The following is a 23,124-nucleotide window of genomic DNA, read 5'->3' as shown; positions in this document are numbered from 1 at the left end:
ACGGGGGGGGGGGGGGGGGGGGGGAAGCCACTTGGTCTAATCCCTAACCACTGTGTAGCTTCAGGAAAGTCATTTGATGTTTCTGGGCCTCGATGCCTTCATGTGTGAACGGGAGCTCACTGACCATCTCTGTTAGAGCCTCAGTTTCTTGAGGATCTGATAACAGAGCAGACAAAATCCATAAAGAAATCTGCTCTCCCCAAGAAAGGTTGGCAAACAAGGTTGATAACACCTCTCAAATCCGCCCCCGTCTCTGCTTCCTCACAGGACGGTTTCACCAGCCTCCGTATGGTCCCTCCCTGCATTTGGTCTCTTTCCTAAAACCCAAACCCAAGCCTGACCCTGTAATTCCCCTGCAAAGACTCTCCCTGTCCCAGGATAAGTCCACACTATGGGGCGTGACATTCAAGGCTCTGTCAGGTCTCCTTTGGTACCAGTGATGGAGCCCAACTCAAACTGCCTCAGGCTTTCTGCTGACTCCACTCTCAGGCAGACCCACCGCAGCTCAGCCTGGGAGGAAGAAGGCGAGAGGTAGAGAAAGAGGAAAAGAGGTTATTGAAGAATCTGATTCCTAAGTCCAACCATGCCTGAAGTCAGAAATCCCTGGACTTTTCATTTACGTGAGCCAAGAAACATCATGACCACCTTTTTTTTTTTTTTTTTTTTTTTTATAAACTTGGTTCACCAAGGTTCCTGTTACTTGCAACCATCTCCTTCCTGTAAATGCCGTTCTTGGCTAAATTTAGCCAGGGCGAGCTTGCATACCTAAGGTATGCAAAGGCTCTTCCTAATCCAGGCCCCAACACCTCAACAGCCTCCTCTCCCTGCCCCTCCGCCCCCCACTTGCAGCCACACTGAGCTACCAAGCCCAGCTCCCCTCCCCCACACCCACGGAGGCCTTCCACATCCTGGAACTTTTGCCTAGAACATCCTTCTCTACTTTGCTTACTGCTGCTCACCCGTCCTTCAGACTCAACTTGGTGGAAACCTCTTCCAAGAAGCCTTCTCTGGCTGTCTGAAGTCCCTCAGGCTTCCCCTGTCATGGCGTTAGACATGAACTATTCTAATTATTTGTGGGTCTGTCTTCCCCTACCCAGACTATGGGTAACTGGAGGCAAGTCTGACCCATCTGGATCACCCCCAGTGCCCAGCGCAGCACCTGGCTCCAGGTGGGTGCTCTCCAGGTGAGTGGAGTTCACCCCTTATCTGGGAGACATCAAGGTGTTTACATGGTCCGTGATTCGTAATCAGAAACAGAGCCAGGTCATGATATTCTCCAGCTGACCATGACCCCTGTGAGTCTCTGGACTGAACAAACAGGTGTGTGTGTGTGTGTGTGTGTGTGTGTGTGTGTGTGTGTGTGTGTCTGTGTCTGTGTGTCTGTGTGTGTGTGTGTGTGTGTGTCTGTGTGTGTGTGTGTGTCTGTGTCAGGGATGATGGAGCCCCATCTCTACCATATTTAAGGAAACACATCAAACCCAAGAGAAGCACGTTGCTGCTTTATTGAAATTTCTTCCCCATCCCACACAAAGCAATTACATGAGCAGGTATTAGTAGGGAGTCTCTTGCACAGCCCTCTCTCTCTGTACCCCCCTAACAGACCCCAGAAAACCTGCCTCCGTGGCCCTATCTCCACCTTTCGGTCAGCTCCCTCAGGAGCTCCAGCCCCCAGAGAAGCAGGCAAAAGAGGGGGTGTTGCGGCCTTCCCTAAGGCACCACCAACACCAGCCTCCATGGCAGGGTCTGCACCCACAAAAGGCTTGCCTGTTTTGACTGAACTAACCTGTGGATTTAGTCCAACAAATGGATTTACCTGATTTCAGGGCTGAATTTCTGTTTGATCATAAGCATCGTACAGAACTGGGTTGCCTACCACCACGATGGTGATGGGTGGACTGGCCTGTGGAATGGACTGACAGCTTGTTACGAGAGATGATCATGGTGGAGGAGACCTGTTTCACAGAGTCCACTGCTAGGGCACTACTCTGACCGTGTGTGACTGATTATTAACGATGACAGCTCTTGAGCAAAACCATGTGTGTTGGAAGGGGTCGTCTGATGACTGAAACTACTGTTACTTCCTGGAACAGGCTGTTGAATGATGGTTTGGCTATTGTCTAGCTATTCAGACGCTCGGAAGTACCGAACTGACCAGAGTGGACAGCCAGTTATTGGATTAGATTGAACTGAATGGTTTGGGGCTAATCTGATTTTTTAAATTATTGCATTTAATCTCTATTCTAAATTGATTGATGGTTGGCTAACTTGATACACATGTAAGCAAGCTATTTGAAGAAATTGGATATATGATTTGGTGGGGAGGACTAATTGATGATTACTTGACTAAATTGTTGCGTGAACTGACAACTATTTACAAACCAATGCAATGGACTATTGTTTGACCAAATTATATTACCGGACTGACAATCAGCCTCTTGATTAAACTGGTCAAGCTGAAAACTTTTTAACCAAACTCACTGAATTTAGAATGACCAATTGTTTAAACAAATGTCAGAGATGACCAAAATAAGCCAAGTGTCATTGGACTGAATTTTTGAGAGACCCAAGGAGTCATTCAGCCTAAAGGATTGACCCAATTGTGAGCATCACCCAGGCCCTGCAAGAAAAGCAGACCAGCGAGGGGAACACAAGCAGATTGTCCTGACGTCAGCCTGGTGGTTCACCCAGGCCACAGGGGCCACCAAAGCAAAGAAGTGGATTGCAAGGCAGCTCCACCCCTCGCAGCACCAGGGCTCGGGCCTGGTGCACGTCACACCTCAGAGTATGGGGGAGGCGCTGGATTCCCCTCCGGAGTCTTGGGTGGCAGAGACACAGCTTCCTCGTAAGACGGCAGGACCACCTGGGAGGGACAAAGATAAGGGCTGAGGATTGGCCAGAAGGAGCCACAATCCCAACCTGGAGTCAAGAATGCTCCGACTTCACCTCTGGCAAAAGGATGATGATGACAACTAGCACGCCTGGGGTACTTACTACGTGCTAGGTGTTTCATGCACGAGACAGGTACAATTCCTGTTGCTATAGTGGACGGACTTGCCTGTTCAGCATCAAGCCCCCTTGTTTTGGTAACAACACACCATTTTCCCCAGGAAAACATTCTCAGCTCCTGTGCTTCCAGAAGAATTGACCCCATCCCTCAGATCCAGGGATGGACATGAGACCTGGGCATGGCCACTCAAAGTAGAACTTCATGTCCCTGGCTACCTCTCATCACTGGTTTGAAAATTAGGCTTGTGATCCAAGCTGGTCCAATCAGACATGGTCTGGGACTTCCTTTCTGCTAGGGTTACTGAGAGGGTGAGATGTCAGCCTAGGGATTTTGGCAACCATATTGCCCCCATGAGGAAAGGGTTGCCTAGAAATGGAGCCAACACTGAGAAAAGTGGAGTCAAGACATGGAGAGGACGAGATCATGTCCAGGTGTCAGGACTCAGCCAGGCCTGAGCCAGACCTACGTTGGACTTTCAAAATCTGTGAGCTAATAAACTCCCTTTTTTTTTTTTTTTTTTACTGAAGTCAAATTGAGTTGAGTTTCTGCCACCAAAAAAGTCTTGACTTATACAATCCCCATTTTACAGATGAGGAAAGTGAGCACCAATAATTTAAACCAGCTGCCCTTTTCCCATCACTTCTCCAATCAGCTGTTTCTAAGTGCGCTTCATCGCTCTGACTAGAAGGCCCCTGCCCCTTTCCCAGCAAACTTGTACCAAATGACAGTCTAAGATGTGGTCAAGTGTCACCTCCTTCGGGAAGCCTTCCCTGAGACCCTAGATGAGGCCAGCTGCCTCCTCTGTGCCCCCATTGACTCTGTGCTTCACAACGAGTTATAATCTGGGCTCTGTGTCTAGATTCACTCTGGACAATACACTCCTGTAGAACGAAGTGGTATCTTAGTTTTCTCTGCACCTCCAGGGTTGGACATGAGGTCAACAAAGAGTAAGAGGCAGAAAACGTTGACTGCATGCATGAATGAAAGAATCCTAGACCACCAGAGCTGAACGAGACCTGCACAATTCTTCTGGTCCAACCCTCACGTTACAAGTGTAGAAACCGAGGCCCAGTGAGGGAGACAGACTTGCCCCAAATGTCACAGTGAATGGCAGAGCTGGGACTTGACCCTGCGCCACACTCACCTTCTGGAGTATCTTGGAGCTGCTCCTGTCCTCGGCCGAGTTCATGGCCTTGATGCCTCTATAGCATCTCCACACACACTTGAACATGTAGACCTGGAAAAGACCCAGGTCAGACTATGCATTGCTGACCCTGCTCCTTACTGCCTCAGCAGGCTGGGGACAGATGCCAGGCACTTCCTGGGGAGCCCCAACTCACCCCAGAAGGCAGCATCCAGCTGCTGCTGCTTAGACCCGTATTCTGGTTAGGCGGTACCTCACCTGCCAGTCCCAGGTATTCCAGGTATTTTCCTTTCCACTGCCCCCACAGACTCAGCACAAGAAGGCACTTTTTGGAGGCTTCTGGGGTACCCTCCACCCCGGCCCCCCCCCCTTGGCAATAGTCCTGCAGGTCCTGCTTGTCCACTCCTGGGGACTAGGAGCTCACTACCTCCCAAGATGACCCCGCCCAACTTGATACAGAGCTTACTGTATCAAGTAGGAAAGGTTTTCTTGAAAATTACTTAGATGTTGTTTTTTAAAGCAGATTACAAAACAGTGTATGCAGTGGTATCCCATGTTTATAGATGCAAAATAATTATATACACAGGAATATGTATCTGTCAGATGATGTAAGCAACTGCTTTCTCGCAGCAGTTGATATAAGAATTATGGAGACAATTTCTAGGGTGGGGTGTGAAGTTCCCAGGGGCATGTTCAGGGAACAATAGCCTATAGTTCTCTCTCTGCCCCAAACTGGCAACTAAGAAAGGAGAGCAGGTCCTGTCACCTGGAAGGTCTCTTGTTTTATGGAGTCCCGTGATGGGCACGTAGAAGTGGCAGAAATAAATAAGATGATCTATAAAAGAATGACGTATGCAGGCCCAGGGAAAGTCAAGTAGATGGAGGATGACCAGTGAGGCAGAGTGAGGGGCCCAGAGAGAACCCCCGATCCAAGTAGGATCAAGAATAGGAGAGGGACAGGGGAGATGGAGTTGTGTGGTGTGGTTTGGGGAGTTGTTCTCTAGTTCAGTGTGTGATGTAAACCCCCACAATGGTCTCCCCCAAGTCTTCAGGAAAGTTCTCCAAGCTCTCTCCGGCCTCATAATGTGTTTGTGCTGGGTCAGTTCTTTGAAGAAAAGTTAAAAGGAGTGAATTCTGTTTCCAGGTTAGCATCAGGGGAGGCCAGAAACTGCTCAGGGCCTCCAATGAAAGGAGGCAGTGATGTCTGCTTACACCCACCCACATGAAAAGACAGAGGAAATGCACCCCGATACCCTGGTGCTGGTCTGAGTGGTAGTAGATGGTGGGCTGATTGTCTTCTTTCTGCTCACCTATAGTTTCTGAATTTCTACAATGATCGTATGTTACTTTCATAGTCAGATAAGAACCCTTTTAAAGCCCTTTCTTCTGTTGAGTCACCAGGCTTCAGGCCACAGTCCTGGTTGTGGCCTCTAGAATCCCCATGAGAGTCCTTTGAGTGTTTGGAGACGGCAGTCATGTCCCCCTCGAGTCATCTCTTTTCCGAGCTGAATTGCCCTGGTTTCCTTGACTCCCTCTTTCTTGCCTCTTAACCCTCCTGGCTGCGCTGCTATTAACATACTTCAGTCTGTCACCATCTCGCTAATAACTGGGACCTGAAACTAGACTCTATCCTCGGGGCCTGATCACCCCAGAGAAGAATAAAACCATTCCCCTCCCTCCTTCTCATCACCAAACCTCTAGTAATATGACCTCAGTACCCATCTACATTTTGGTATCTGAATCCCATAAAACTGTGACATGACCAAAGCGAGTCTTATTATGTCCCTTTCACAGGGGAGACCTGAAGCCCAGAGAGAAGTGACTTGGAAAGTAACCACATAGCAAGTAAGGGGAGAGCTGGGATTCAAACCCAAGTCCTCCTGAAACTAATTCCAGACAGAACCGTCCCTCCTTCCCAGGGTCAAGGCCTCTCTGGATGACACATTAAGTCCATGACACCTGAAGGCGAGTGGTCTTTGCAGATCCACTTTCTCTAAATGAAGTGTCCCCCAAGGATCCCAAGTGGGCTCAGAGAGCTGCTGTGGGAAGAGCTGGGGTAAGGAGCCAAAAGCCGGAGGGCAGCAGCGGAAGACACACCTCCCTGCCTCCTAACAGTCTAGCGCGGGAGGGCTTGGGGCAGCACCGCCTCACGGCCCCTCCCAGGGCCGTGGGGCAGGGGCCACTCACCTTCAGGATGAGGACGGTGATGAAGGCAATGGAGAAGATGATCATCATCTTAATGAACTGGTTGTAAGCCATTCCCTCCTGGCTGGGGAGGTAATTCTGCAACAGATTTGGGGGCCACGTCAGTGCATCTGACCACGTGGAACTCTAACGGCACTGACATGTGGAGGAATGACATGCCAGCACTCCACAGACACAGGAACACGGTACAGTGGCACAGCCAGCACCTTGGCTGATCCCTGCAAGGGTGCTGGGAGGCAATGGCTACCTCCCTTCAGCCCCAGGTGATAGGTGAGCAAACCGAGGGAAGCAGGTGCAGCTGCTGCCCACCCAGGGGGCCCTGGCGAGGCCCTATCCACCAGCTGGCAGTGGGCATGGCCTTCTCTAGAGGGCAGTCTTGGCTGACAGAACCACCTAATCCTGAAGTGCCTGGGAGGTCTCCCCCTCCCCTAGGGGCGGTTCCTAAGCAGCGACTGACTGATGCCAGATTACTGCTCGCAGTGGGACAGCCTCTGCGTCATTTGCAGACACCTGCACACATTCTTTGACACTCCTCCCTTCAAAATATAGAGCTCCTTTCCCTCCCTCGAGTGCGGACCAGACCTAGAGGCTCACTTCTCACAGATAAAAGAAGGTGACAGAGGTGAGTGTAACCTCTGAGACGTGGCAGTTTCCTCCTTGCTCTCTCATTTGGACACTCACTCGGGGGGCCAGCAGCCATGATATGAGAGTGCCGAGGCAGCCTTAGTAAAGGTGCACAGGGTGTGGAATTGAGGCAAAGAGCCGACGGCTACGCGAGCAAGCCATCTCGAGGGTGATCCGTCAGACCTAGTCAAGCCCTCGGCACCTGCAGCCCCATCCCCATCTTGGGAGCGACCTCATGCGAGATCCTGAGTCTGAACAACCCAGCTAAGCCACTCTCAAATGCCTGATCCCCAGAAGCTGTATGGGATCATTTTTTTTATCCCATAGTTTTAAGTCACTATGTTTGGGAGAAATTGGTTAAACAGCAATTAAACAACTAGTGATAAAAAACAACAATAAAAAACTAGCACAGTTCATACCCCAGGGCTCCCTCTGGGATCAGGCAGGGCTGCTCCTAAAGCCACATGTCTGCCTGGCTCCTTCCCTGTGTCTAACCTGCTTGCCTCACTACTTCCCAGGTTCATCCTGAGGTCTCTCCATCAATAAATCACTCGCACAAGAATCTTCCTCCCAGGCTCCCCTTCTAAGGAACCCAGCCTAAGCGCTGAGACCCAGAGAGGGGAAGCAACTTGCTCAAGGCCACACAGCCAGTGATGGGAGTGGACCCTCTGCCCAGACTCACCATGTGGTTCATGGACTTGAAGTTGAGATAGGTGGGGACTTCCATGTAGGAGCTGCAGAGGGTTAGGATGCTTAGGCAGAAGTCCAGCAGTTGCAGGGTCATCAGTGGGACCCTGGAGGGGTGCTTAGGAGGACAAAGAGGAGGAAGAAGACACACCAGCAATTAAGCCCCAACCACAGGCCCTGGTACGACAGGACACATTGCGGGGCCCTCAGCTTGAGAGACTGTCTCGGCTAGAGAGTACCAGGGAATCCCTGGTCCACCATACCCAGAAAGAAATGGGTGTGCCTTGCTCAGACGTTCACACCAAGAGCCAGGGGCAGACTCGGCACTAGAACCAGTGTCCTGATTCCCTGCGCAGGGACCTTCCCAAGTATATCTCCCCAGTATCTTTAAGGACACCAGTCAGGAGAAGTGTGGAAAGCAGCTTCGGGGAGCCACGTCTGTGATTGGCACCAGCCATCACAGGCATCCCACTGTGGGGGCTCGGCATGGCGTTAGCCATCTTTATCTTCCTTTAAGACCTTGGTCAGGGGAGACAAAGCAGGGCTGGGGGCTAAAACGGGGCACGTGTCCTTTCCCTTGGTGTGAATTCACCTGCGGCTGGCATTTGTTGAATGCTTACCATGTGTGAGCACCCTCTATACACTTTCCTCATTTCATGCTCCTGAGGCATATTGATAAGATGGGATCATTGATCCATTTGACAGAGGAAGAAACTCAGGGTGATTGGGAGGGGCTCAGGGACTTGCTGAAGACCACCAACTACGAAAGAGCCTTAGGGGTTCCCATTCACCGCCTGCACCCCTCCCACCTCCCCAGGCTGGGCAGTTGGTGGACGGGGCTGGGTACTCACAGCCCTGCTCCGGGAGACAAACTTGAGGTAGGCGGGCAGCTCCACGTAGCACCCCAGCAGGGTGAACAGGCACAAAAGGAAGTCCATGATTTGCAGGGACATGAAGGGCAGCAGGTATTTCTCCCGGTTCTGAAAGGCAAGCCCAGCACTGTCACTTCCCCGCTTGCAGCCTGATGTCCCCTCGTAGGCAGCTCCCTTCCCTCCTAAACCCTCACACCCCACCACATGCCCTCCACAGTGCGGCTCTGAGAACCAGGAGAAGGCAAGACCTAGGCCCTGAGTGCGTGGAGCCGTGGTCCCAGGAGACATAGGACTAGTCCCCATCTACAGAAGCTAAGGGCTCCAGGGGCTCCAGGAGCAAGTTTGACTCGATTCCCTATTAAGAACCCAACCAGGATGGGCCCTTTTACAGATGAGACGGGATAGGGAGGACTCCCTGGAGGTGGGTCACCAGGGGAGATCTGGAAAGGAGCAGGAGAGCGCTAGAGGGAACCGAGCTGGCATGAGCAAAGGCCCTGAGGTGGGAAGAAGCCTGCGCTCCTGAGACAGTCGGACCTTCCCGCATGCGAGTGCTCCTGGGGTTGTTCAGTCATGGTAAGAGGCCCTGAAAAGCTGAGGCTGAAATCCCTCTCCTACTGAAAGCAAGTGACCACTGTGAACCAGTATTGGTGCATATGAACCCACAAGTGGGGACAAAATCACAGAAAGGGTGGTTTTGTGGTTTCTCGTGTGGTTGTCTCAAATCACTCAGGAGGTGGCCAAAACAACCCAGGCTGAGTCTCAGAACCTCCAGGGATGACCTGGCCCGTTTGTATGTCTGAACAAACACCTACAAGTCATCCCTCGAGCCCAAGGTAGAATCCATCCCTCAAGTACAGGGATGGGATAGTGGCTTTCGCCAGGATGCGATGGTGACATTTCAGGCAAGGTGGAGGCATTCCAAAGCAGCACCAAATCATTGTGCCCCTCCGCTGGCCCTACGAGCGCCAGGCCACTGTCTGCCCAGGAAGGGCCGCATTTCCGGTCCTGCTCCAGTGGGCTGTGTGGGGAGGCCTGGCTTCCTGCTTCCCTGGGGCCAAAGGAAGGGCGGTTCCTCTTTGCAGGAGGTTGAGCCACAGCCTGCCTCTCTCATCCACTCACTGGATGGGACTGAGCTGGATGTGTCTCTATTCTCCCCTCTGCTTTGGCTCCTCTCACTGATTATAAATCCCGCGGCGTTCTCCCCTCCCCCCAAGCCTCAAAGCGGCTCTTCTTTTCTCTATCCAAACTCCCTGCCTCCATTTGTAGTTGAAAAGGTTGTGGGTCACCAGCGACAATCTCTAGGGTGCAGGTGGGGGTCTCCCAAAGTACTCACCTCTCACCCTCTCAGCAAGCAGTGCTGCTCACCCAGGGGGTGTCACTAGGAGGGGGCAGGAGGGACGCTGGGGCTCACCCAGTCCTGGTTCCCTCCCCCTCTCCTAACAGGGCCCTCACCTTGATCACGCCCATCAGCAGACTCACACTGATGACGAAGAGCATGGTGATGAGCAGGAAGCTGGAGATCAGGTCAGCTGAAAGGCAAGGGAGAGCGGTGAGGGCCCAGAGGTGCCTGCAGGGAACCCCACCCTGGGCTTCAAGAACCACACTTTGGGAACCGCTGGTGTAGGGGTGATGGCTATGAACTAGAAAGCCCGGGCCCTGCCCTCCTGCAGTTCTCTGTCTTGAGGGGCTACAAAGACATAAACAAAACATGTTGGGTGACACAGGAGGGTGCAATAGAGGGTGTCGGCTGGGAGAGCGGGCTGGGGGTCTGCTTTAACCAGGGTGAGGTCAGGGAAGGCCTCTGAGAGCAAGGCATCCACACAAGGTGTGGTCAGCTGGAGAATGGGGAGCCAGGGGGAGCCTGGAGGAAGCTTTGAGATGTGGCCAAAGAGGTCAGCAGGGGCTGGATTTCAAGGTGAGGAGTCTCAATGTCATTCCAGTGCGATGGGCAGCCATTGCAGGTGTAAGCAGAAGAGTCTTTCGAAACTGGTTAGGTTTGCAAAGCACCATTCTATCTGCTCCCACACCTGGAGACCCAGGTGGGGACAGGTGGAATAGCCCCATTTGCAGATGAAAGATTTGAGGCTCAAAACGGGAAGTGGCAGGGCCTCAAATCCCAGCCTGTCTACCCCCCAGCCAGGGCCCCTCCCCTCTCCTTCCCCCCTCCCGCTTCCTGTCCCCTGGACCTACCGATCCTGAGGTAGCTTGTCTGTGAGAATTTGCAGGAGGCTTTGCCGCGGGCCACCTCCACGGAGTGCTCGATGAACAGTAAGACACTCATGATCTGGGGGCAGAACAGAGCATCAGTCAGCCGGGGGTCTGCACCGTTCCCCCACCAGCACCTCCCTCCCCTAGGGTGTGCAGTCCATCAAGAGCCTGTGGGGGGCGGGGGGGGGGTCCTGGAAGAGATAAGAATGCCAGGTCAGTGGAACGTCCTAGATAAAAATATGGCCTGTACAGATAGAAAGCTCGAGCACATCATCCTGGTTCTTCCTCTTCCCAGCTGTGGGAGCTTGGGCAAGTTACTTGGCCTCCCTGTGCCTCAGTTCCCCCCCCCCCTCTGTAAATTGATACTATAGTAGCTACCTTAGGAGGCTATTAGGAGGGGTAAATGAGAACATCCCAGGAGAGCACTTAGAACCATGTTCTCAGTATAGCGGTCACTGGGACTATTGAATGTCAGGCTTGAAAAGAAGATGGGGGGCTGAGACTAGGCCCCTCCTATGCACCGCTTTTATAATGACAGGCATTGGGCATCATGGGGTCTTAGTCATCTTAACATTAGAGAGCTTCAAGTTCTTGGAGTCATCAACAGAGGCATGGAAGCATCTGACCCGTGAATCTCCAGGGTGCCCTGCCAAAACCATCTATCCCCCACAACTCAATTTCCCCATCTGCAAAATGGGGATAATAACAGTACTTGCCTCATAGGGTTGTAGTGGGACCAGATGGGATATAATTCACTTACAGTGCCTGGCAGATCATAAGCCCTCTGTGCTCCCTGTTATTAATACTATCATCCCCACTGGGCTGTAGGTTCTTATGGCTCTCTTGTTCACTGCTCTAGTTATTGTATTTGATGAATAAATTAATGGATGGATGGATGAACAAATGAACCCCATCCCCTCAGGGGACGCTTGCTAAGAATGGTGGAGGAGGGGCAAATCTGATGGGACTGAGTATTGGGGTGGTCCTGGTAAGATCTGAAGTCCAGCCACAAAACCACAGCTTAAAAGGACCTTGAGGGTCACCTGGCCCATGCCCTCCACCTTCTAATGCAAGAATCCTGGGTCATGCAGCCTCTACTTAAATGCTTCCAGCCACAGGGAACTCACAATCTTCTGTATATCTATGTCCTTACAGCCCACCACACACACGCACACACACACATACAACTCTCCAGGCACCATCCACCCACACTGAGAACAAAACCATCTCCTCCCTCCTAGTAGGTGCCCTACCTCTATTAATATGGCCTAAGTTTACATTGGCTTTCTAGGCTGCCCTGCACTGGTAACTCATGCTCATCTGACAGGCAACCAGACACCCACCATCTGTTTCCCCCTTGCTGACTGTGTGGGGTTTTTTTAGCTCAGACACAGGTCTCAATCTGTCTTCCTGCCATGTTACATCCTGTTCAGGGGGCAGAAAGGGACAACAAAGAGGAGTGATGAAGAGCTGGACTCCAGAGTCAGACACAGATGGGCTTGAATCCAGGTCATTATTTGACCTTGGGCAAAGTCCTTTCACTTCTCAGTTCTCGCAGCTCGAAAATGGCAACCACTGGGTTTAGTAAGGAAGAAATTGCATTGTGTTTGCAAAGCACTGAGCTTAGGGCCTGGCAATCAATGGGTGCTCAGCAAACATTATCTTATTCACTTGGGCTAGTGTGAGCTTACAAGGGGTGGCCGGGCAATACCAGGAGCAGGGTGCCCGGGGGCTGACACTGAGCTTGCTTTAGATGCCCCTTCTACCTGGGTGAACCAAAAAGGCTTTGTTTCACCAGGAAAGTTGAGGTCAGCCCAAAACAGAAGGCAGATGCTGTGGGGGCTGTGGCTGGCACCCACAGGAAACAGCCCTGAGGAAGAAAAGATGTTTCTTCAGCCCCTAAAGCCTGGAGCCCCAGCCCCTCTCCTCCCAGTTTTACCTTTAATGAGGGAGAGACAAAAGGAGGCAGCAACAGGGCACCCTGTGAGCTGGGGAGCTCCCTGTCCCAGATGAGTGGCAGCTAGGCTTAGAAAGGCACATGAGTATCTACCAGATGTGGCCAAGAAGACTTTTGAAGTGCCAAGGATCCAGGATTGTCTGAGATCTGGAACAAAGCTCAGAATCAGACAATCCCAACCTCCAGTTGCTGGAAAAAGCCTTCGTCCACTTCTTTTATAAGCTCCCTCTGCTTGTTTTATGAGCTCAGAGAGGTTAGGTGGCTTGCCCAAGGACACACAGCAAGTTGGGGACAGAGTGGAATTGGAGTCCAAGTCTTCCAGTGCTGTCCTGGTGCCTTCCCTTACACCCTGCCCCCCCCTCCAAAAAAAAAACACCTCAGAGCCCCCGCTAGCCCCCATCCCAGGGGGCTCAGATATTTTGATCACCCACTTATGTCAGTGAGCCTTTTGAACGCACTCCTCTATTTTTTTATTTCTAAATTATATGCATGGGCTATTATCCTGGTTTATCATGAACATCATAAAACATACATACAACAAAATCCAGAAATTAATAAAGAAGATGATTGAAAATTTTTTAAATTCTAATACTGTCATCCTGAGGTCCCAGTGGTTACCTAGAGCTTCCCCCCGCTTTGGAGACCACTGATGACTTCCAAACCTCCCCGCCTCCCTTAATTCCTCAATGCTGTCCCTAAATACCGCTCATGGCCCTGCCATCATGCCTGCAATCTCACCCTTAGCACCCCAACACCCCCTCCTGTATGTCCTGTGACCCCAGCAAAGGGAGAGGAGGGGAGGGACATTTGTGCAGCCCAACTCCATGCCAGGTGTGCCACCCACACTAGCCCAATGATCCTCCTATAACCCAGTGAAGGGACTATTCTTAATTTTCCCACCTCCATTTCACAGGTGAGGAAAGGAAGTCTCAGAGAGGCCCAAGGTCTCCCAGCTGGTTTAAATCCTGGCTATAAATCTATATAGCCAGGATTGAAACCCAAGCCGATGGGCCCTAGGTCTGATTCCTGTCCCCTGTCCACTGTCTTCCCAACATCTCCCAACCTACTGGCTCTGCCTGAGGTCTGCCCCCCTCCCCCACTCCCATGTCAGTGCTTCAGTGGAGTCAGAGAGGGATGCCCACTTCCTCTTCCCTCCGAAGTCTTCTCTCCCTCCCAGCAGCTTGTGCAAGCAGCAGCAGCCTGCTCCAGAACTACGTATTTCTACTTTTGTAAAAACCACCTGTGTTTAACAACAGGCTCACCCTTCACCCATTTCACCTTCTCAACAACCGTGTAGGGCTGTGGTTCTCAACCTGTGGGTCGCGACCCTTTTGGGGGTCGAACGACCCTTTCACAGGGGTCGCCGGGTCCTCGTATGTGGGCGTATCTGCATGTGGGCCTGGAGCCAATAGAGAAGCGGTGTCTCGGTTCCTAAGACCATCGAAAATCTGTGTTTTCCGATGGTCTTAGGCGACCCCTGTGAAAGGTTGAGAACCGCTGCTATAGGGGAAGGGAGATGGTTCTGTCCCCACTCACCAGATGAAAACCCTAAAGCTCAGAGAAGGCAGGAACCAGCCCCAGGTTACAGAGAGAGCAACCTCCCAGCCTGACTCAGACCTCCTGCGGGCCCCTAACCTTCGACAGAAGACACCAGCCCCTGAGCCAAAGAAAACTAAAAGGCTCAGCTCCTTAGGACATGGGATGGAGGGAAATTGACATTTATTTAGCACCTACTATGTACTCAGAACTGTATACACAGGCTTGCACTGCAATCTCCCAAAACCCTGAAAGAGGCAATATTTTCCCCATGTTACAGATGAGGAAGTGGAAGCCGAGACCCATACCCTCCTGTAACAGGCCTTCTCTCCTCCCATAAAGCCCAGGCAGACAGCTTTCATGCACCCACCTGTTCCTTATTCACTGTTCCTTGATTCTACGTGGTAAGATCATGTGGTTAAGAGCTGGGGTGCTGGAGTCAGATGGCCCTGGGCTCAACCTGAACTCTGTGCCCTTGAGCAAGCCAGGAACCTTTCTGAGCCTCAGTCCCCTCTTCTGGGAAATGGGGATAAGGACTGGACCTGCCTTGTAAGGTTGCCATCAGGTCAAATGGCAAGCTGGCCCAGAGCCAGGCACACAGGAAGCGCTCCATAAACTAGCACTGCTGGGCAGTGTTCATGCATCTCTGCGGGTATTCATTCTCTCCCTTGCTTGTTCAGTCAGTCAATACTCCTGAGCACATACCGCCCCCAGGCCCTGACTGGATCAGACACTGACCCTGGTCTGCAGGTGTCACGGTCCCCAGGGGAAACTGATGGGTGACCAGTGTATGACAGGGGACACATAGGGGTCTTGGGGGTCTCTGATGAGAGTGATCGCCGCTGTCTGGAAGACTCAGGAAGGGTTTCACAAACCAGAAAAGCGTGAGCATGGCTTTGAAGGCTACAGAGGAGTTTTCCAACAGAGAAGAGAGAAAAGCATTCTGGGAAGAGGGGACATCGTGTGCCAAGGCCTGGATCCTGGTGCAGATCCAGGGAACTCAGGGTGGGAACGCCTCCTCCCTAGAGAGGGGATGTGACCAGTGGGGAAGTGAGGCTCAGAGAGAGGTAGCGAGCTGCCCGAGGTCACACAGAGAGCCTGTTGCAAAGCCAGAATCAGCTTCAGTCCTCCTGATGCCACGCCAGGGCCCAGGCTGGGCGACTGTGTCAATCCTGGCCGTACCCATCCCCCCTCACTCTCGCCCCCGCTTTCCATTCCCATTTTTCACCTCTTCCCTCTGCTCCCTGGTTTCGGTTCCCGTTCCCACCCCCACTCTATTCCTATTTCTCAATAACAAGCACCACTTCCCTAAGCTGAGCAGCTCGGCAAGTGGCCAGGAGGCCAGGAGATATTTTTTTGTTTCCTAGTGGCTTAGAGGAGCCGCTAATAGCTTGAGCTGAAACAAAGGGGGCAGGGGTTGGAGGAGGGGAGGAAAAATCAGGGAGGGTGGGGGGAATGGTGCACTATTGACTACGGGCATGGCCATAATGGTGGCGATGCCACGGCTGAATGTAACGAAAGACATTTTGATCAGGTGGGGCTACAATGGTGACCGTGCTGGGAGGTGGGGACTGGCTCGCATGTCACTGAGTTTGGCACGGTGGTGACAGTTATGATCACATGGGGGTGACTGTAGAGGTGACAGTGGATGTGGCTGGGGTGGTGGTGATAGAGGTAACACCAGTGAGCACGCTGGGAAGTGATTATGTGCAATGATCACACAGCCTTGCTGCTGCGGCTGATGGTGACAGTGGTGGCGACTTCATGATATGATGGTGGTGATGAAGACCATGGTGACAGCAGGCTCCCCCAGTCCTGGGGTTCAAACACCAGTTCCCTCTCCAGGAAGATGGGCCCACTCTCTCGGCCCTCCTACGGACTCAGGACCTAGCCTTTCAGAAGCAGACAGAGACCCAACCACCCTCTGAGATTTCAGGGGGTAAAACTGACAGAGAACGCAAACCTCAGTGAGCACCTACTATGTGCCAGCTGGTGTGAGGGCACTTTCCTATCCATGAGCTTTATTGCCTCCTCCCAAAAACTCTGTGAGGTTAGGATTGTTCTCCCCTTTCCTATGAGCGGAGCAGAGGCCTGTGTGCGACTTGGCAGAGGTTGCACAAGGAGTCAGGCCTGGGCTTGTCCCCAACAGATAATGCAGGTTGCAAAATGGGTCCCAAGTACACACCCTTTCCTGCCCCCTCTCGCTTTTCACCCTGACCCCCTGCCGCTAGGGGACCCTAGGGACCCAGAGGCTCCTGCACACGAAGGCCACCATAATTATTATTATCACCCTCTCCCTGAAGCTCAGTTGTCTCAACCTCCCAGGCCCACCCTGTTTTCCCTGGGGACCCCTAGGGTTGTCTGGGAGGAGGTTGGGAGGCTGGGAGAGGAGAACCAGATGCATCAATCAAGAGGAAGCTCCCCTCCCCCACGCCCACCCCATACTTCCTGTTGAGGCTTATCAGGGGGCAACCGGGTGGGGGCCATTCCCCAGCAGCACAATCTCCCCAGCCACATCCCCAGCAGCCCAGATACCATCACGGCGCCCCCCTTCCAGAGCCTCTGCTCAGTTGCAGCCCCAGCCAAGCTGCCTACCCCTCTTCCAGAGCCCTACTTCTCTCCCGAGGCTGGTGCTCTGCTCCCATTCCTGTCCCCTCCATCTGGCCACTTTACTTCTCTGTGCCTCAGTTTCCTCACCTATAGAAGAGAGAGAAGGATCCACCCACTAGTAGAGCAGCTGTGAGGAGTAGGTGAGGTGACATATGTCTACCCCCAAAGGTGAAGAGTCAGAAACACGGACCGACCAGCAGAGGTGCTTGTGTGTGGACGCCAAACTGCGTGTCCCAGTGGCAGTGGCGCTCTCTTTGTAATGGCCCCAAGCTGGAAACAACCTAATGTCACCGCCCCCCCGCCCCTTCCCTCAGTAGAACAGGCAAATGCATTGTGATAGGTTCAGGCAACACAGTACTACACTACCCCAGGGAAACCAGCTGTCTGCACAGCAATGGGGGGGACGCTCACAGCCGCGCTGAGGGGAAGAAGCCTGCACAAAAGAGCATGTGCTGTGTAATCTCGTTCCTGGCCGACCTAGAACCTCGCCTGCTGGGACGAGTCCGTGGGGGCAGAGCAGTGACGAGGGGTGTACTAGGGGCCTCTGGTGCTGGTCTTGTCCTATTTCTTAATCTGGGTGGAGATTACCCGGGTTTGTGCACTCTGTAAAAGTTCCAGATGTGCACTTACGATATGTAAATTACACATCCATCCAAGGTTTACCAACATAAAATAAAATAGAGATTGTGGCCCTACTCTTGAGAGTCCTTACTCTGCCGGGCCCTGGGCATTACATAAATTAATCAGGCCAGCCAAGCACTGGGTGAGCCTCCTGGCCTCCAGACCTGAGGACATGAGCACAGGGTCCCCTCATCTGCTGCGTGCAGCCGCCCTGGTTTGGGGGTAAGCACTGGGAACTCGGGGTCCAGGAGCGGGGGCTCCAGGAAGGCTTCTGAGATGCAGTAAGTCTTAAAGAGTTCTCCCAAAGGGCAGTGGGAAGAGTGCTGCAGAAGCAAAAGCAAAAGTGGGTGAGACGCATTCAGGAAACTGCAAGAAGTTTCTCTCGGGGAACTGTGACTTGGGGTGATCACGTGCCTGGCACACAGGAGGCCCCCAGGAAATGGTAGCTGCCACACGGCTGGGCTGGAGGAGGGATGTAGGAGACGCTGGCGGGGCACATGGTTTTACTGGAGTGGTGACTCAGGGGCTGGCAGGGACGGGAGAAAGAGCACTCCAGGCAGAAAGGACAGCTCGTGCAAAGCCCAGGAGACTGCAGAGAACACAGTTAGATGACGCTCACTGCCATCTATCACTCTGCAGCGTAGAAATTGCCATGGGAGCATTATGCAGGGAGCACCTAGCTCTGGCCCGGGGCCATCTGGGAAAGCCAGTGTGTCATCCTTGGAGATCCCTCTCCTTCCTGTGCTTGGCCTGTGGTGGCCCAGCAAGGCATGCCCTCTGCCCTCTGATCTTCCAGACCCGCCCCTATGAAAGAAGACAGGATGGCAAGCCTTTCCCTGAAGGAACAGGTGCTAAGAGTAAAATTCCTGGCCCGGTAAACCCCAGTGGTCTCTGCCACCAATCTTGAAGGGGGGTGGGGGGGCAGTCATCATATCTCCTTTTATGGACAGCCTTTTGGGGGCTCAAATTCAGATTCAGCCTCCAGGTTTGGCCTAAGCCCCCATCCTCCTCCACTTCCTGAGTATCTGGAGAAGCAGCCTGCACCCCCACAAACTGTCCCTATAAACCATCACTTCCCTGTTTACATTCAAAGCAACGCCCTCCCCCCAGCCATGATAGTCAGTATTACTATGACTACTGAGCATTTAGGAGAGGCCAGGTCCTCCTCTGAACCCCGACACACACATCATTCCACCCTCACCTCAGCCTTGTGAAGCAGGTTCTGTTATCAGTCCCATGTGTTCCCCATTTTGCAGGGGAAATCGAGACTGCATCTGTCCATGCGGGCTCCATGTTAATAAGAACAAGGTTCTTGAATAAGAGGTACAAGCCTCCAATTGTAAAATAAACAAGCCACGGGGACGTCGTGTACAGCACAGGGAATACAGTCAACCCAATCGTAATAACTTTGCACGGTGACAAATGGTTACTAGACATAGTGTAGTGATCACATCGTAAGGTATATAAACGCAGAATCACCATGTTGAACACCTGAAGCCAATATAATATTGCACGTCCAACTATATTTTAATAAAAATGTTAAAAAAGAAGAAAAGGACCAGGCTTCCTGATACTAGAGCTGACAGCCCCCATCCCGCTACCCCTCCCCCACCGCAGTCTGCGGCAACCACAGAGCCTGGCCTCTCTCAGCCTGTTTCCTCTTCTGTCAAGTGGAGGCTCTGGGGGCAGCTGCCATTTGTGCCGTGCTCGCCAGGTGCCAGGTGTATATCCTACCTGGTTTCCTTTGAGTCTCCGAATGACCCCGCAGGTCACAGCTATTGAACCCCATTTGACAGGGGAAGAAACTGAGGCTGGAAGGGGTGCACTAGCCCCCCAGCAGGGCTAAGGACTGGCAGGGCAGGAAGCCAGCACCCTCACTCTGCACCGCTCCTTGGTCAGCTTCATACCTCATTAGGCATTCTGTGCCGCCCCCCCACACACACACACTTCCCCCAGCAGATAGGGTCCCCTGGGAGAACAACACAAGCTTATAGTGACCTCAGAGCAAAGTCCTAGTTCCGGATCACTGCCCTGGGCTCAAAATAAATGCTTCACTTCCTAGGAGCTCGGGTTCAGGATGGTGATAGAGAAGCTTCGGTGCACCCAGGCCCTGCCCTCCAGCCATGGGCCCGTCTAAGGGGCCCCCAGCCCCTGCACCAGGGAGGACCCTCTCCCAGGCTGGTGTCTCCTCCAGTTATGACCCTCTGACAGCAATGAATCCCTCCAACCAAAGTGACCCCCCGACGGCTGGGACTACCAACCACCTCCTATTTAGTCCTTCCCTTCCCGTGGGCCTGAAAACCAGGAAGTGGGGAGAGGATGAGGCCTAGCCTGGGGTCTGGCCCGACCTGGCCCACCTCACACAGGTGACTGACCATCATCACTTGGCCCACCAGTCTTACTGCAGCAGGAAGAGCCCAACTTGGACCCCAGAAGGCCCTGCATGCCTCCCCCCAGTGGCTTAGGGGGTCCAGTAGCTCCCTTGAGGGCCTCCAATGTTTTATAAGCTAGAGGGTGTGATGCACATCCCAGGGATGAGGAGCAAAACTCAGTCCCCTCAACCTTGGTGCTTGGAAGGGCTGCAACTCCCACCCTACCCCATCGGCCTCCCCACCCCTCCAGGAAGGGCGCAGAACCACACGGGGGCATTGGGCGTGAAGGCAAAGAATCTAACAGATTCTCATCTGGGGCTTTCCCAAACTGACAGTTGGGGCCTATTTTAAGACCCCCAGAGAGTTGAGATTTCAAAAGGAGAGTGTCCTCTGTGACCCCCCACTCACAGCCCACTCTGGGCACTTGCCTGCCAGCCTCACCCCCCTCCCCCTCCAATGGGGCCACATCGGCTCAATACCTCAAAACTGTTACCCTTTAGATAGGGACCACTGGCCCCATTTAACAGATGAGGAAACTGAGGCCCAGGCAGCAAAGACACCTGCCTGCTCAAGGTCCCATCACAAGTGAGTGATGGAGACAAGTCTGTGATCTTTTCGACCCCAAAGTAGAGCAGAGAGAAGAGCCCCTGGAATTCTTAGGAGGACAAATCAAATCGGGGGGGCTTCCTAGAGGAGAAAACGTCCTGTGAGTTGGACCATAAAGAAGAAACAAAGGGCCTCCCAGGCAGATGGACCACCCCTGGCCCATGGGCCAGGTCAAAAATTTGTTTGTTCACTCATTGGCTCATTCCACACACCTGTGTATGCCAGTAATAGCAGCGTGGTGCAGGCCCCTGCGAGTCAGGGATCCTCCTAGACCTCTGTTTTCTCATCTATAAAATGTGAGAATTGGGTCAAGCAGAGGTCTATCCTTTTAGCTGTGAAGCCTAAAAGAAGTGAGGGACTTGGTCCAGTCCCACCCCTGCTGACCTCTCCAGCTTGCCCCGCCATACCTCACAGCCAGCCCTTCCTCCACCCCAACTTTATGAACTTCTCAGGGTTTCCAAAACATCCCACAGTCTCCCCACCTCCAAGCCTTTGCTCGTGCAGCTCCGTCTGCCTGGCACGCCTTTTCCTTCCCAACGTACCCAAGCGAAGTCCTGCTCATCCGTAGCCCTCAGGCCTCCTCCAAGTAGCCTTCCCTGAATCGACAACCCCCACCCATGGCTGGGCTAAGTCCCCTCATCCGTGCCCATATACCAGCCAGCCCTGTCATCCATCAAAGCCATTATCACAGTTTTTCCTGGATAGACCAGAACCCCTGAAGGGCAGAGGCCATGAATGAATCAGGCCTGGGGCTGGACACGTAAAATAAAGACTTGTTTGAGAGCGTATCTTCATTCACTAGAAACTCCTTTAAATAATAACAGTTGCTTTACTTTCTTTTTCCAGTTTAATAAGTAGTGCACTTGAGCCACCAAATAAATAAAGTAGTGTTGGATTATAACACAAAGTATAAAACAAATATCCATGAGTCCCAGCTGATAAAAAACAAACCAAAAAAAAAAAAGCCAATCATTTATTTATATAATAAATGAGGAGAACAGGCAAATTTCCCACGAGGAATTCCAAATAATGCATGTAGCTACTCTGCCCTCAAGGAGGGGGGAGCGTACCTCCCCACTCCTTAAGTGTAGGCTGCACAGTGACTTCGTTCCAAAGTGGACAGGATGGGAAGGGGAGGAAAAACAGTTAACTTTGCAGTGACAGACACGGCCTCAGCCAGGTGATCAAGGTCAACATCCACAGTGATAATGATACGCTGAGAATGGCACTTTACCTCGGCAGTCTTCCTCCTAAAAACACGTGACCCAAGTCTAACCATGGAAAGCTATCAGACAAGTCCCGTTTGAGAAAATATTCAACAAATAGTACCACCAGTACCCCTCAAAACTGTCAAGGTTCATCAAAAACAAGGAAAATCTGAAAACCTGTCCCAGCCAAGAGGAACATAAGGACTAGATATAACATGGGAGCCTGAATGGGATCCTAGAACAAACAAACAAAAAAAGGGCAGTGAGGGAAAGCTGAAGAAATCTGAATAAAGTATGGACTTTGGTTAATAATAGTGTATTGAGATCAACTCATCGGTTGTGACAAAGGTGCCATATTAACAATAAGATGTTAACAAGAAAGGGAACCTGGTGTGGGGTGTACAGGAACTCCGTGCTATGTTTGCAACTTTTCTGTAAATCCAAAACGGTTCCAAAATAAAACGTTTATTTTTAAAAAGGAGTACATGCTCATTGTACCAAATATGGACAATACAGAAAAGTAGACAACAATTAGAGCTCTCACAAACCTATAACCCAGCAACACCCAGGGCTGGCATCAGCCCCCTCTCCTCGCCCATATCCTGTTGTTACATGGTTGCAATTACAGGTGTAAGCTTTTCATCAGGCAACGCATTTCTAAAGGAATTCAAGAGGCCTTGGAGAAGAGAGGTCAGGGAGGGTGACATGTCTGGGCAAAGGGGTCTTCTGGGGGTCCCCACCTCCTGATTTAGGACATGCTTTAGGTTGCCAGACAAGCCAGGACCAAAGGGGCCACTTTAAGAAAATTCTCCGACTCCCCTACAAGTGCAAGTTTGGGTCAGGAATCCTCTACACAAACCCAGCAAAATCCTGAGGAAGGCCCTCCGGCCCTTGGACACAGTGGAGGTCCTCGGGTAATAACGCCCCCGAAGACTCCATAATGGGTGGCACTGTCCCAGGACACCAACAGCCCAATTTAACCCTCCCCAGAGGGGCCAAGTCCACAAATAGCTCTCAATGTGCAGGGTTGTCACCCTTGACTAGCTCCAGATGATGAGCAATCTGTGTAATCAACACATCTGGAGAACGGCTTGTCTTTTTCCATCCAGATGTTCGAGGGTCTGACAGCACACCTGCCCCCTGACTGCTGGGCCACAGGAGAGCCCTCCATCCCTGCCCTTTCTGGGAAGGAGCAGAAGCCTGTCACAGAGAGGGCAGAAGGACCATTCCCCACTAGGATCCATCAAGGGCCCCAGCCCCGAGATGACCGCCTAAGCCATACAGCTTCAAGATTTCTCCTCTGTTCTCATGCCTTCTGCTCCCATGACTCACATTAGAGATGGTGGTTTTCAACTGGGAGCGATTTTGCCCCCAGGGAACATTTGTAAATGTCTGGAGACATTTTCAGTTATCACAACTAGAGGGTGTTCCTGGCATCTTGTGGGTAGCGACCAGAGATGCTGCTAA

General features: G+C 52.2%; 1 protein-coding gene across 1 annotated transcript in view; it reads right to left on the bottom strand.

Moving 5' to 3' along the window:
- Nucleotides 1-1,477: 1,477 nt before the first annotated feature.
- LAPTM5 (lysosomal protein transmembrane 5) overlaps nucleotides 1,478-23,124 on the bottom strand; it is a 24,158-nt gene continuing 2,511 nt past the window's right edge. The window contains exons 2-8 of the mRNA XM_019656797.1: nucleotides 10,730-10,823; nucleotides 9,992-10,068; nucleotides 8,519-8,647; nucleotides 7,663-7,785; nucleotides 6,339-6,434; nucleotides 4,152-4,244; nucleotides 1,478-2,860 (exon numbers count right to left, since the gene is read on the bottom strand). Of these exons, the coding sequence (XP_019512342.1) occupies nucleotides 2,771-2,860; nucleotides 4,152-4,244; nucleotides 6,339-6,434; nucleotides 7,663-7,785; nucleotides 8,519-8,647; nucleotides 9,992-10,068; nucleotides 10,730-10,823 (702 nt within the window). The 3' untranslated portion in view covers nucleotides 1,478-2,770. The remainder of the gene's footprint in view (nucleotides 2,861-4,151; nucleotides 4,245-6,338; nucleotides 6,435-7,662; nucleotides 7,786-8,518; nucleotides 8,648-9,991; nucleotides 10,069-10,729; nucleotides 10,824-23,124) is intronic.

Source organism: Hipposideros armiger, unplaced genomic scaffold (assembly GCF_001890085.2).
Source record: "Hipposideros armiger isolate ML-2016 unplaced genomic scaffold, ASM189008v1 scaffold_10, whole genome shotgun sequence".
Lineage (NCBI taxonomy): Eukaryota > Metazoa > Chordata > Mammalia > Chiroptera > Hipposideridae > Hipposideros > Hipposideros armiger.
The sequence above is the reverse complement of the archived record's forward strand: the minus strand, read 5'-3'. Positions and strand labels throughout refer to the sequence as shown.